At 50.9% G+C, this 13225-nt stretch overlaps 1 protein-coding gene across 3 annotated transcripts in view; it reads left to right on the top strand.

Annotated features, from left to right (window-relative positions):
• Positions 1-12033, top strand: part of NUP214 (nucleoporin 214) — a 90135-nt gene extending 78102 nt beyond the window's left edge. For 2 of the 3 annotated variants that reach the window (XM_086324506.1, XM_086324505.1), the window contains exons 32-36: positions 2872-3024; positions 7380-7551; positions 9322-9461; positions 10329-10353; positions 10841-12033. In XM_086324506.1, the coding sequence (XP_086180632.1) occupies positions 2872-3024; positions 7380-7551; positions 9322-9461; positions 10329-10353; positions 10841-10874 (524 nt within the window). In that variant the 3' untranslated portion in view covers positions 10875-12033. Of the gene's footprint in view, positions 1-2871; positions 3025-7379; positions 7552-9321; positions 9489-10328; positions 10354-10840 lie in introns of all 3 variants that reach the window. The other variant, XM_086324507.1, reaches the window with a different exon arrangement.
• The last annotated feature ends 1192 nt before the right edge of the window (positions 12034-13225 follow it).

Below are 13225 nucleotides of genomic sequence, written 5' to 3'. Positions count from 1 at the left end.
GCCTTCTTTATGGTCCAGCTCTCACACCTGTACAGGACCTACTGGAAAAACCATAGCTTTGACTAGATGGACCTTTGTCAGTGAAATGAAATCTCTGCCTTTTAATATGCTGTCTAGGTTTGTCATAGCTTTTCTTCCAAGGAGCAAGCGTCTTTTATTATTAAAGTGTCTTTAATTTTATGGCTACAGTCACTGTCCACAGTGATTTTGGAGCCCAAGAAAATAAAGTCTGTCACTGTTTCCATTTTTTCCTCACCTCTTTGTCATGAAGTGATGGAATCAGATGCCATGATCTTAGTGTTTTGAATGTTGAGTTTTAAGCCAGCTTTTTCACTCTCCTCTCTCACCTTCATCAAGAGGCCCTCCAGTTCTCCTTTGCTTTCTGCCATAGGGTGGTGTCATCAGTTTTAGATGTGGCCATCCCCACTTTACCAATAAAGATTTGGATTCAGAGAGAGGGTGTGGGCTTCCAGAGGTAACAGCCATTAAGCAGTGTAAGGAGGATTTCATCCAGGCGTGTGTGTAGAGCTCTGATCCACCGTGTGGCCTCCTGAGATCTTCCAGCCCTGCCATGGAATGGAACTCCTCCCTGTGCACCTTGTCTGATGGCCCTCATGCTTGCTTTGCATGGCATTCATTGAACACACTCCCCTGCAGATAGATATCAGAGCACAGATTGCGCAGCCAGCAGCTCCCTTGGTAACATTTAGACCCCGAGCTGCCTAGTCCTGGAGCTGCCCTCTTTAGCCCTGAAAAATAATTGGAACTAACTATGCAATGATCTCAAAAGACAAGCTAGGGACATGACTGGTGCTTGGTGCTGGAGTGTTCTGTATCCGAAGCTCACACTGCAAAGGTTTCTTCTCTCTTTCTTCCCGGGAGACTCTACCTAAGACACAGGTAAACCCTGGGGCTATGTGCATTATGTGTGAGGAAACCATGACTCAGGAAGGCTTAGTCCTTTCCCGTCAGTTTTTAGGTTTTCTAAGCCAAGGCTGACTGTACCACTCATTTATCCCACTGTAATATCTTTGAACATCCTAAAGACCAAGGAGTCTTAAAGAGATAAAGGGATAAAGAAGCCCAAAGGCTTGTAAATGTTCTCTGACCTCCCTGGAATTCAAGTTTTCCAACACAGTCCCAGTAAAATCATTTCACCTCTGTAGATGAAATGGCTAGAGGAGATCTAGCCTCTAATCTTACACTTGAATTTGTTTGCTATTTGGAATTTTTGCCTTGTTAGCACTAACAAAGTCAGAAAATCGCTACCCTCTCTTCTTGAAATACCAAATGAAAGGAATGGCTGGGAAGCCTGGTTTTTGTTTCCAGTGTCAGGTGCACCGCCATTGAAGGGATCTAATGTAATCTTCAGTCACCTCGGATCAGGAAAGGATCAGACTGCTCAAGAGGGCATTTTGCAGGCTCCGCTAGGGGATATGTAGTCCCCTGGGACCATATATGATGGTGATGAAAAGGAATTTGCTACCCATGCATGCTGTCAGTGCCTGACATGCTTATAGCCAAGCTCTTAGACTGTCAGCAATAGTTTACAGAGCAGGTGACCATGCCGTGGTCTGGGGCTGTGTGTTACTGGCTCATGGAAATTAGAGATGGTTGGGTCCCTGAGATGAGGCTCTGCACTTGCTGGATTGTGGATCAAGAGCATTGAAACTGGAAGTGTTAACAGACTTGCATCTCACACTGAGGTTGGATTGGCAGCAGAGCAAGAAGAGAGGCCCTGACCTTGACAGGTTAATGGTGGACCCCCTCTTCAGACAGCTCGTCTTGGAGAGTCACCCTCCACGCTTCTCCCATCCGTCACCCTCCTGTGAGCATCTGTCTGGCCCATGCAGGTGTCTGTACGTCTCTCTTGGTGACATGCAGTCAGCTCTCCATACCCACACAGAGCATGTCATTGCAGCCTCCTGTCCATGCCTGTGTCTGAGCAGTGATCCTCTTTAAAGAGAGCGGTTTGCTGCCTTACTGTGGGTGCAAACTCACTGTAATAAAACACCCATCACAGCAGGGTGGGGAAATGTGAGTCATCCCTCCCCGCTTCTCCCAGTAAAGGGTTAAAGAAAAATTCCTGTTACATAGCATGCTGTTTGTACTCCCCAGGAGCTTCCATGTTTTTGACTTTTGGCAGGTTATATGTTGCCTGGCAGATTTGCAGTACCTATAACAAAAAACTTGACCCCCATCTTGATTTTTAGGAGCTCGATTCCTTTTTTCCTTTAATTCTTGGAGCCGAGTCAGTGTGTAGCTGAGGGAGCAACCCACCAGATAAGCATCTAAAAGGTCAAGGGCTTACTCTGAATCCCTTAGAAAGATGAAGTGAGAGTGGAAGTCCTGTTCTTCAGAATATCCCAAGCTTCCATCCACCCAGGAGGAGGAGCAGTGGGATCTTTCTTATTCTGCCTGCATTCTCTGTGCAGAGCCAGCAATGGCAGGCATGTAAGAGTAGAATTGGAAGTCAGCGTGCTCAGTTTGAATTCACTCTAACTTTGTTTTCTCTAGTTTTGACAAAATTTGAAGTTGGTCTTCATGTGAGGAGATCCATGAACACCAGCCCTGTTCTGCAGAAGAGCCCTTCCTTGGAACCTGTTGCCTTCCTTTGTTTTGTGCCTGTAACGTCATATCAGGAAATCCTGAGCCTGGGCACTAAAGTGATTACAAACTTGTCATGAAGATACACACACATCAAAGGAGGTTTCTGTCTCACTGCCACCCAGCATCCTTGGATCCTAGACTTCTCTGTCACTCCCTTCTCCCCAAACGCCTAGTGAAATTTCTTCCTTCTCTGTTTTGAGGAGTACGTAAGGACATCTTTCTCCCTCTGACTTCCCTCACACATGTTCTTCATCTCTTCAGATACCTCTAACCTGTTCGGAAACAGTGGAGCCAAGACATTTGGCGGATTTGCCAGCTCATCATTTGGAGACCAGAAGCCTTCTGGCACTTTCAGCTCTGGAGGAGGAAGCGTGGCCTCCCAAGGCTTTGGGTTTTCCACTCCAAATAAAACAGGTACTGCTCTGCCTATTTGCTTTGCTTATTGTTACATGTGTATTTAATGTGCATAGACTTCTGGAAGCAGAGCTCTCCAGGCCGGTTTTCGAGGGAGGTGACTTGGAATGTTGATGAAGATGCTCTTCTGCCAGATTCATTCTCTTCATTGAGCGCCTACTACATTCCTGATGCTGTTCTCTGTCTCCTGAGACGCACTAAGCGCAGAATGCATGCCATGCAGCCCTTAACAGAGTTTAGTGTCTTTGCAGGGAAGAAAGCATTGTAGATATTTACAGTTGCATTTAACAACCAAAGAAGGGAGCCTGTAAGACTGTAGCTTGAAACATAAACAAGAAAGCATCCTGAGTCATATTTGCTTGGGTGCCCATTACCTGTGATGGGTAAGACAGATGGTCCGTGTAATCTCTTAGGTCTGTATCATTTTGTCTTTCCCAGGTCACTTTTCTTTAAACTTTTTATCGAGTATAATCACATAACTATACCACATGCTCTTGTATGTATACAGTTTTCATAGCATAATGATACAGCCCAATTAATTTTCACTCTTAGAATATGCCTACCTAGGAATAAAGAACATTGCAGTACTACTTTTTATCCCAGCATTACTTTTAAAATGTATATTTGTAAACTGTGTCGCTTTTTTTTTTATAATCATGTATTATTATACTTGCAATTAAAGATTTTAAAGAACAGTACATATTGACCTGCAAAAAAAATCCTTCATCTCTGTCAGCTGCCCCGTCTATCCTATTTCTATGTCTGAGATCTACAGAGGGGCTGCATACCTGCCCTTGTCTTGTGGAAAATTGTGTGAAAAGATTTTTGGGGGCAGGGAGGCTTAACCTGCTGAGAAAGCAGTTCGTTAAAGCAAATGCCCCACAGGTGAGCAGACAGGATACTTCCCCCAGGTGTGTGTTGGGGACTCTCTGTGGGGATCGTAGAGGAAGGACCCTCCCGAAGGAGCAGCCGCCTGGATGCCTCTGACGGGGGAGCGTGGCTGCCCCGAATTACTACCTGGAATCCCACTTTTCAGAACCGAAGTTGCTGCGGTGTCCTAATGCACTGGGCACCTTTACTCAGCCCTGTGCCTGGCGAGGGTTAGTCTTTGCTAGCTTTTGATGCTCTCTCCTAGAATCTGAAGTGGAGTAGGAATGAGCACCACAGCTGCATTTTGCAGCTTTGAGTGATTTAAAAACACTTCCTGCAGAGAGAGATTTAAAAACAAAAGGGCTGCAAATCTTTTGGTCCCAGTTAACAGGGCAAAAGCAGAGACATTACTTTGCCAACAAAGGTCCGTCTAGTCAAGGCTATGGTTTTCCCTGTGGTCATGTATGGATGTGAGAGTTGGACTGTGAAGAAGGCGGAGCGCTGAAGAATTGATGCTTTTGAACTGTGGTGTTGGAGGAGACTCTTGAGAGTCCCTTGGACTGCAAGGAGATCCAACCAGTCCACTCTGCAGGAGATCAGCCCTGGGATTTCTTTGGAAGGAATGATGGTAAAGCTGAAACTCCAATACTTTGGCCACCTCATGCAAAGAGTTGACTCATTGGAAAAGACTCTGATGCTGGGAGGGATTGAGGGCAGGAGGAGAAGGGGACAACAGAGGATGAGATGGCTGGATGGCATCACCGACTCGATGGACGTGAGTCTGAGTGAACTCCGGGAGTTGGTGATGGACAGGGAGGCCTGGCGTGCTGCGATTCATGGGGTCGCAAAGAGTCGGACACGACTGAGCGACTGAACTGAACTGAACAGGGCAAATAGCACTTGACTAAGATAGTTTAGTTTATTAATCATCAAGACCTTTTAATTTATCTTTTGAGGAACCTGATCATGTTTTCTTCAACTCTTGTGTCCTCTCTGTTGTTCCTTATCCTGGGGTCACGTCCCAGTTGAGTTGAGAACTTGACCCTTTTATTTTTTCAATCTGAGAGAAAATGCATCCACCCACTTTTCAGACTGGTTTTTCCTATTTGATGACTTGCCCCATGGAACCACCTCAACTGAGGACTCCAGGAATTTCAGATTGTGGGTTTGGGTAGGTCTCTAAAAAATTCCAGAAGCAGCCCTCCTCCCTTGAGTACAGTTGCAGTAAAAAATAACACCACTGGAGATGATTTGAACAGAGGACAGGAAGTGGGACAGACTGACAGTGACCTCCTGCTGCCCCAGTCCACTGGGTTCACTCCATGTTCTGCCGCCGGAGTTACTGGCTTTGGTGGCAGTGGAGGGGGCAGAGTGGTGGTAAGGTAGCTGGGTGGTCGTGTGGTCACCCTGCCTTTGTTCCCATCCAAGCTCTGCTGCTCACCAGTGGCTCAGTCTAGACATGGGGCATCTTCTCTGAGCCTCAGTGTCCTCGCCTGTGAAGTCAGGGTCGCAGGTTTACAGGGAGGATTGAAACTGGTGAACAGTACCTGGCACATGGAGGACCCTCAGTAAATCGGATATCTTATTGAGTACTAAACTTCTGTCTCTTCTGGAGAAGAAAACATGAAAGCGTAAGCATCTAACAAAATTGGAACCCTCAGCATCAGCAGTGAGTTGTCCGTCTCCAACAGTGAAGCCCGGGTCCCCGTTCACTCTCTTCACTCCTTCTAGCTGTGGCGTGGGTCTGTCGTTTTGGGGCATTGTGTGTGCCCGTGTAATCTCCTCTCTCTATCCAGTGAGTGTACTTTCTGTATCGTGGTGACTTCTCATTTTTCACTCACCTTCCACCAGGAACTCTGAACAAGATTGAGTACAGAGTACTAGGTGAAGGTCTGTGTGTCCAGAAGTGTAACCAGACCCATGATCAGTCTTAAATAATTCAACTGCAAGGGTTTTTTAGCACTTTTTTTTTTTTCCAGTCTGTTATATTTGTAACCCAGCAGTCTCCATTATCATGGCTTGGAATTTCACTCGAGGTTTTAAAATACAGACTGTAGACCCAAACGTGAGCCTGAACAGAAATCGCCTTCTCAGTTGTGCTCCTGCTGTTCCCGGTGAATGAGCAAACGACCGAACCACAGAGCAGCAGCTAACTAAGGCATTCAGCTGGCAGCTCTTCATATCCAGCATTTGCTCCTGCCTGATGCAGGCGGCAGAAGCTTGTGGGTGATTACACTCATAATAAGAAGGCCTGGGTGATCCCTCTAACACCGGGATTCACGTTCCACTTGGGCGAGAATGAGGGCCCCATCTCCCTGGTCCAGTTGCCTCCTGGCTTGGCCTGGGCCACCATTCCTCCCTTCAGAGCACATCTCTTGTACCGTTTTGCTGTGTTCTGTTCAATAGACGCTCAGCGAATGTCTCTGCTAATGTCCTAGAACGGTGTCAGCAGAGTCTTGGGGTTTGGGAATCCTCCTCGGGGGCAGGAAGAACAGTCAGGCAAGGGCCTTCTGTCTTGCCGCCTGACAGGCATCTAGCAGTCGGGGGAGGCGGCCCCAGGCACACCTGGCCCTTCGTGTTCAGCCACCTGCGGGGGTGCCGCCCCCGTGGGCCTGTGTCCACAGGAGCAGCAGCGCTGGGAGCCTGCCCTCGGGCTGGTAGACTCAGGGCTCGCCTTGCCCACTGCTGGAGGGTTTTGTCTCATTCATACAGCAGCCACCCTCCAGACAAGAAACACAGTGTGCCTTTTCTATTGAGGAGTAGTTCCTGCCTGCAGAGAGAGAGCTTTTTGTTAGTTCTTCTGTGCAGGGGGAGGGAGACTCCTGAGACAGATGGAGAGGCATCGGGCTGTAAATAAGTAACGAGCGCCTGGCCGAGCGCCAGCGCCCCGCGGCGCTGTGTCTCCTCGGAACCCTGCTCGCAGGTCCTCCCTGAGAGGGGACCGTGAGCCTCTAGTTCATGTTTTTGTGAAGCTAGGGACCTTGCCTATGTGATGATAAGTAATAAACTCTGACCATTTTGACAACTGGGTAGAGATTGAATCTCTTGAGTGTGACTTTTCAGTGGACTCTCAAAACGTAGCAGGGCGCCGGGTGGGGGTCTGACGTGGCCTAGCTGGTTTTCCTGGCAGTCGGACCTCACGAAATGTGGAGCTAACGAGTCCAGCTTGCCTCGGGAAGGCCCGGGGATCTCAGACACACACGAGGTCTCCTGGGTTCTTAGAACTCCAAGTGTGCTCCTACGTGGACCGCAGACCCTTCTGCTGGAAATGGAGGGGTGGCGATTTGGCTGGGTTTGGGTTTATTATTTTGCTGATAGAAGGGGTGTTGCCCTTTGCTATAATTTTTTGAATTTGAAGTTCTAACGTATTTTCCCCTTTCTCCTTCTTCCTCTTTTGATTTGGTTTCTCACTGCTCATTGTCTTCTCTTCCTGTCTCCTCCTTTCTTTCTCCCCGTTTCTGTTTGTTTGCCTCTGTTTTGCTCAGGTGGCTTCGGTGCTGCTCCAGTGTTTGGCAGCCCTCCTACTTTTGGGGGATCCCCTGGGTTTGGAGGGGTGCCAGCATTCGGTTCAGCCCCAGCCTTTACAAGCCCTCTGGGCTCGACGGGAGGCAAAGTGTTCGGAGAGGGCACTGCTGCCGCCAGCGCGGGAGGATTCGGGTAAGCCCCCCGGGAGAGGCCAGAGGAAGCCCCCAGGCTCGGGTCAGCAGAAGCACTGGGGCCCAGTACTCCTGTTTTGAAAAGAAAATTCTTCTGTTTCCCCTTTTCTTGACTAAGCTGAAATTCCCTTCCTCAAAATCCGCAAACCAGTCATTCCAGGATTCCTGTTCTCTGCAGGGATAAGGCTAGACTCTGTCCACTACTTGGTGGGCATGAGCCGTATTCCTGTCCCCTGGTAGGTGGCTGGCAGAGCCCTGAGCTCCCAGCAGAGATAAAGGATTGGTTAAGGGAAGAAAAACAGTCTCCCCTTACTGCAAGATTGCCCCTCGTGTGGTGACTTCTGTTAGGAAATTCTGAATAAACCGTTTTTACCAAATTCTTTTCTCTTGGGATTGTTGTCCCTGAGCAGACAGCTCCTTAAGTCCCCTGCTCCACTGCAGACCCCCCGCGTAGGACAACAGTCCACAGTCCCCGGGCCAGCTTCCACAGGCACTATCTGGGCCCTGGACACATTGCAGAGTCTCCATGACCGCTCTGCCTTCAAGGCTGCTCTTACTGCTTGGGGTATATCCTCACTTGAAAATGCCATAGTAGAGATTTGCTTCAGAGGGCCCCAGAAATTCAGTCTGGTTACCAAAACCCCAAGGAGAAAATAGCCTTCACCACATCACAAAATCCCAGTAAAATATATGTGGTGATGACTACAAAGTGTCTTATTCGCAGGAAGTATGGATGTCTGAAGTTACTGTCTGCTGGGCCTTTCACAGCCCTCAACCCTGGCTCAGGACTCATAACACTGCAGAGCTGGCGGGTGGGGCCGGGCCATTTGGGAGCACTGTCAGGGCACATGGGATGAGTGCTGGCAAGGTGGGAGCATCTTTGTCTTGAAAGTAAACTCAAATGGAGCCCTTCCTCACACCCTCCTCACCTCTCCATGAAAGAGGCTGGTGCGGACATGCTGGCAAGTTTCAAGGAAAGTAGCGAGTTGATACATTGCTTCTTGGATTTCATGTAGAGACTGATGGGTCTCTTAAGCTGCTCCGGGGAAGTCAGGAAACCCGAACTTAAGGAAAGCTTTGAAAGGAGAGTTGGGGTCGATTTAAACCAGTTTTCTGGCAGGTTCTGACAGATACTGCTCTCTGCAGTGACCGCCCAGCACGTGATATTGCAAAGTTGCCGGAAGGTTTGTGGTTGACTGGGAATCTTGAGGTTTTTATTTATTTATTTGAAACCAGCTGTTTTCTTCGCTAGCAAAAAAAAAAGGATTAGGTTCTGCCCTGGCCAGGGGCTCGCCCACATAAATCCTGACTGGCTGGTTAGTTCCGAGTTGTCCAGCAGAACCAAGCACCAGTTTTGGTGTGACATCTCCGAAAGAGCCCATCGCCGTTCTTCAGGTCCCTGTCGTGAGTCTGTCTCTGACCCCGGCTGACACCTGAGAGCTTCCCACAGCCATGTATGAGAGGCCCAAGGCATGGGTGAGATTAGCCCAGGACCAGTGACGTGGAAGTTCCAAACAGCAGAGGAAAACCCAAACATGGACAAGTGGGGTTTCATACTGCAGCCCTTTATTTTTCTTCACGAAGCTGAGGCAAAGGTTTGCTCTGGGCTCTAGCCTACTTTTTCTGAGAGGCTGCCAGTTTAAACCAAGCTTGTCACTTCGAATCATGTACGTCGCGCATCCTGAGACTCAGGAGTGGGGCCGGGGCTGTCGGGCAGCAGAGTGGCCGTGTGGCCATGCTAACCGCAGTCTCTGCTCTCACCGGGACGCAGGTTCGGGAGCAGCAGCAGCACCACGTCGTTTGGCACCCTTGCCAGTCAGAACGCACCGACTTTTGGATCGCTGTCCCAGCAGTCTGCTGGGTTTGGGAGCCAGAGCGGGGGATTCTCAGGCTTCGGATCAAGCGGAGGAGGTGGGCAGCCCAACCACTCCCTTCACTGTGGTCTCTCCTTTCGTTCCTTCAGTAAATGTCTGACAACCCTCACCCCTACCCTGACCCTCCAAAAGAATGAGTGATTTTACCTGGCTATTCAGTCTGGTACTTGAAAAGCTGAAAGTACTGGAAAGATGCAGTTTTCTTTTTGGGTTTTAATTAGGCTTGTTAACACTGTGCTGTTTCTTACCAAATAAAGAAATGGCTGACTTGACTTTTCTCTCAAGATTTGAGGACCCCAAAAAATAGCCATTCTAACTAGACCTTGACTTAAAAGTCTAAACCAGAAGACTCAAAAGATATAGAAGAAAGTAAAAATAAAGAGGTAGAGACCTTACAAAATGTCTTTCATTTGTTTGACACCCTACTTCTTCAGATAGTAGAATATCTTTGCAGCACACTTACGAGATGCAAAAGTTAGGTATTATTAATTATTATTTTACAAATGACACAGAAACCGCAAGGGGCCAGTCTGCTCAAAGGGCTAGACAGACAGCAGCAGGGCTGCCCCTTGGACCGAGTGTCTTGCTGCTCTGGCCTCAAGGAGAAGAGAGCCAGTGGATGGGGAAAGTAGAAAAAGCACGCTTTCTTGATGAAATGAGTTCGTGTAGCATCAGCAACACTGAGAGGAGGCCTGCCATGACCCTCTGCTGGCCACGGTGGAGGTGGGACAGACCCTGAAGCAGCCAGCAGACCGCGCCCCTTCCTGCCCCCACCCCCTCCCAGCCTGGTCTTGCGGGAGGAGGGCTTCCTGTGGAGACACGGGGAGGGGACCAAGGCGCCCTAGAGACCACCTTTGCCTTTCGGGCGTCTGTGTTCTAACTGCACCCTTTTCCTCTTTTTCAGGATTCACCTTTGGATCTTCTAACTCGTAAGTACCCCTCTTCAGTTTTGAGTCATTAATAAGGGTGGAGGCCTGTGCAGTATGTGAAAACGGTAGTTTTGGTCTCTTTGTACAGTTTGGTATCTATTTTTCCTGTTTAAAATCTTGTCCTGGAAACGGCATTTCAGCAGCAGGTTTTGGGCTATGTGGACTTGCTGCTCTCAGTAGGCATGTAGCTGGAGGTTCCAGGCCTGGCCTTCTCCCGGGCCGTGTGTAAGAGAGAGGACGGTGCCTTCTGCTGAGCAGAGCCTGGAAGGCAGAACCCGAGAGATGCTTGTCCTTATTTCCCTGTTCATTCTCAGAAGCTCCCTGGGCTCCAAGCCCATCCCCAAGTCCTGTTTTTCTGTCCTCACTCTTTGCATCTGCCTGACACTGGAAATTCCGAGTCCTGCTCTTTGAACACAGGCAGTTGCATGAGCTCCAGAGCCCTTCCTGGAGCAGGAGCTGACCTGCCTCTCCTGGCACTTCCTTGCAGGTCTGTCCAGGGCTTTGGTGGCTGGAGAAGCTGAGTGGGTGTTGGCGCTCCTTTCCGTCTCTGCGACCCAGTGCGTTCTCAGCTCCCCTTCTCTGAGAAACCCTGCAGCAGTCCTCTGAACTGGATGCTCTCGTTGAAATACAACCCCCCCCCAAAGAAACAGCAGAAACCAAACTCCAGAGATGCCTGCCTGCGTGCTCTGTGTTGCGTTTTGTGTTGGTTGTCCCCCCTGCTATTAAACTGTTCGGTCTGTATCCACACGGAATGTGTATGGGCCTCCTCCAGTCACAGCCAGGAGAGAGGTCCCCCATTTCTGGGCTCTGAGGAGCCTGCACTGCCTGCCGGCAGCCAGCAGCATCTCTCTGCAGAGGTGGCCTCCAGAAGGGTCCGGCGCAGGCTGTGGCCAGGCCGGGGCTTCTCCCAGACGGCCCCCCAGAGAGAAGAGGTCGCGTGCCAGCCAGCACCTTTTTGAGGCCGTGACTTGCTGTCTCTTCTTCACACCTTTCTGCTGCTGGGCATCAGGTCCCTCGAGGTGCCAGCATGGCGACTAGTTGGAGGGAAAGAAGCTCACCGACACGGGCATTAGCCGAGTCTCGGAAGCGGCACGAGCCCCTCGGAGCTCAGGCAGCTGTGAGGAGCATGGAAGCGGCAGGGCCTGCAATGGTGGCGCTGCCCTGGGAAGCCCTCAGCCCCTCTTCCCGACTTGGCTGTGGGCGCTGAGCGTCCCACAACTGATTCTCACACTGTGGCGAGGAGGTGGGCAGTCGATTGAGAAACCGCTTTCACCTCCAGCAGGCGCTGGTGACGTGGGCCCCTGGCTCCTGTCTGTGAACCGCAGTGCTCGCAGACCTGGGTAGACCCAGGAGCTGAGACGACGTCGCTGCTGCCCTCGGCCACCACACGCGTGTGCTAGCATGGCCTGGAGGTCGAGTTCAGTCTCGTTGAAGTGCTTGTGAGGCAGAGTTCTTCAGATCTGGGCGTATTTAGTTCCTAGGCCTGTGACACCCTAGGCGGTTGCTGACAGACAAGGACTGCCTCGCACCAAGCGCAGGCAGAAGCGTATGTTACCTTTCAGGCTCAGAGTGGGACAGCTTGGCCATTAGCAGGGGAGGGGGGGAAAGGGACAATTATTTAGATTTTCGTATATTGGAAAGTTGTATTTTGAAACATTCTAATAAAAGTTTTCCACGCGATTTAGTGTGTCACGTTGCAGCCAGCATGGCCTCGCTGCTAATGTGGGCTTGTCGGGAGGGTAGAGCTCGGTGAAGAGCCGGGGCCACAGCCTGCCCTGCCAGCTCCTACTCTGCCAGGGGCTGTGGGTGACGCACACCCACAGGCCCCAGGCCGGCAGCTTCTGGTTCAGCCGGACTGAGATGGGGCCTGGACACCTTGGGCTGAGGTCGGCGGCTCCTGCCGCTTGTCAGAAGAGGAGTCTGCCGGCGCAGCACGCTGGGTTTCAGGAGCCCCAACGCAGGACTGGGTCCCTGGTGACTTCCCCTGTTTTCTGTGCAGTTTGTGAGAGAAGAGTGAGCGTCTGTTCGTCCGTTGTGCTAAAGAGGGCGTCTGCCTCCTTCAGAGAGCCTGGACTTCAGTCCTTTCATGGGGACCCTTTTGGTCCTCGAGGAATTGAAGAGCTCGTCTCCACCTGTTCTTGCGGGAGGCCCCTCAGCCACGGAACTGGTTGCCAGACGTCCACGTGCCCGGCCCAGGGTCCTTTGCTCCTGCACGTGTGCTCCTAACTTGTACGCGGGGCCATCTTGAGACAAAGGACTTTGTCATGGTGCTGGGCCGGTGGGGGCCTGGCTTTCACCGAGCAGCGTGACTGAGTGACAGGTGCTGACCTGCCCCAGCATGTCCCCCTGCTGACTGGCACCCACACAGAGCCATCTCCTGCCATTCTGTTTCCCCCCCAGAGGCACTTTTTTATAAATAGAAGCTGGTTTGGCCTAAACCCTTGACCTCAAATTCTCTGCGTAATCCCCCATCGAGGTGGCATGTGACATCTCTCCAGAAGGCCGTATCAGCTGTGCTCAGCCAGATAAGGTCCCACACTCACCAGAGGGCGGCAGCCCTGAGGAATGCGCGGCTGGTGTGAGAGCCCCTGCGAGTTCCTTTTTTGGGGTCAATTTCACTGGTAGGTGGCAGGGGCCATCTCAACACGCAGCCAGCACGCATCCCCTGAAACCCAAGCTCCCAGGATGTCAGGTGGGGAGTGCAGCCTGCCCAGGGAGGAGGTGGCGGGGTTGCGCCTTTCCCAAGTAGGGGCAGACAGAGAGCAACCTGTGGAGGGAGGGGGGTCGTGTCCCAGTGAGACGCCCAGGACGGGGGTGCCCCCAGCTCTCGCAGAGCGGCTGGTGGCAGCAGAAGGTGGGCAGTCACAGCAGG

This window comes from Bos grunniens, chromosome 11 (genome assembly GCF_055505025.1).
Source record: "Bos grunniens cultivar Pamir isolate PY7600 chromosome 11, Bosgru_T2T1.0, whole genome shotgun sequence".
NCBI lineage: Eukaryota > Metazoa > Chordata > Mammalia > Artiodactyla > Bovidae > Bos > Bos grunniens.
This window is presented reverse-complemented; position numbering and strand designations above follow the sequence as displayed.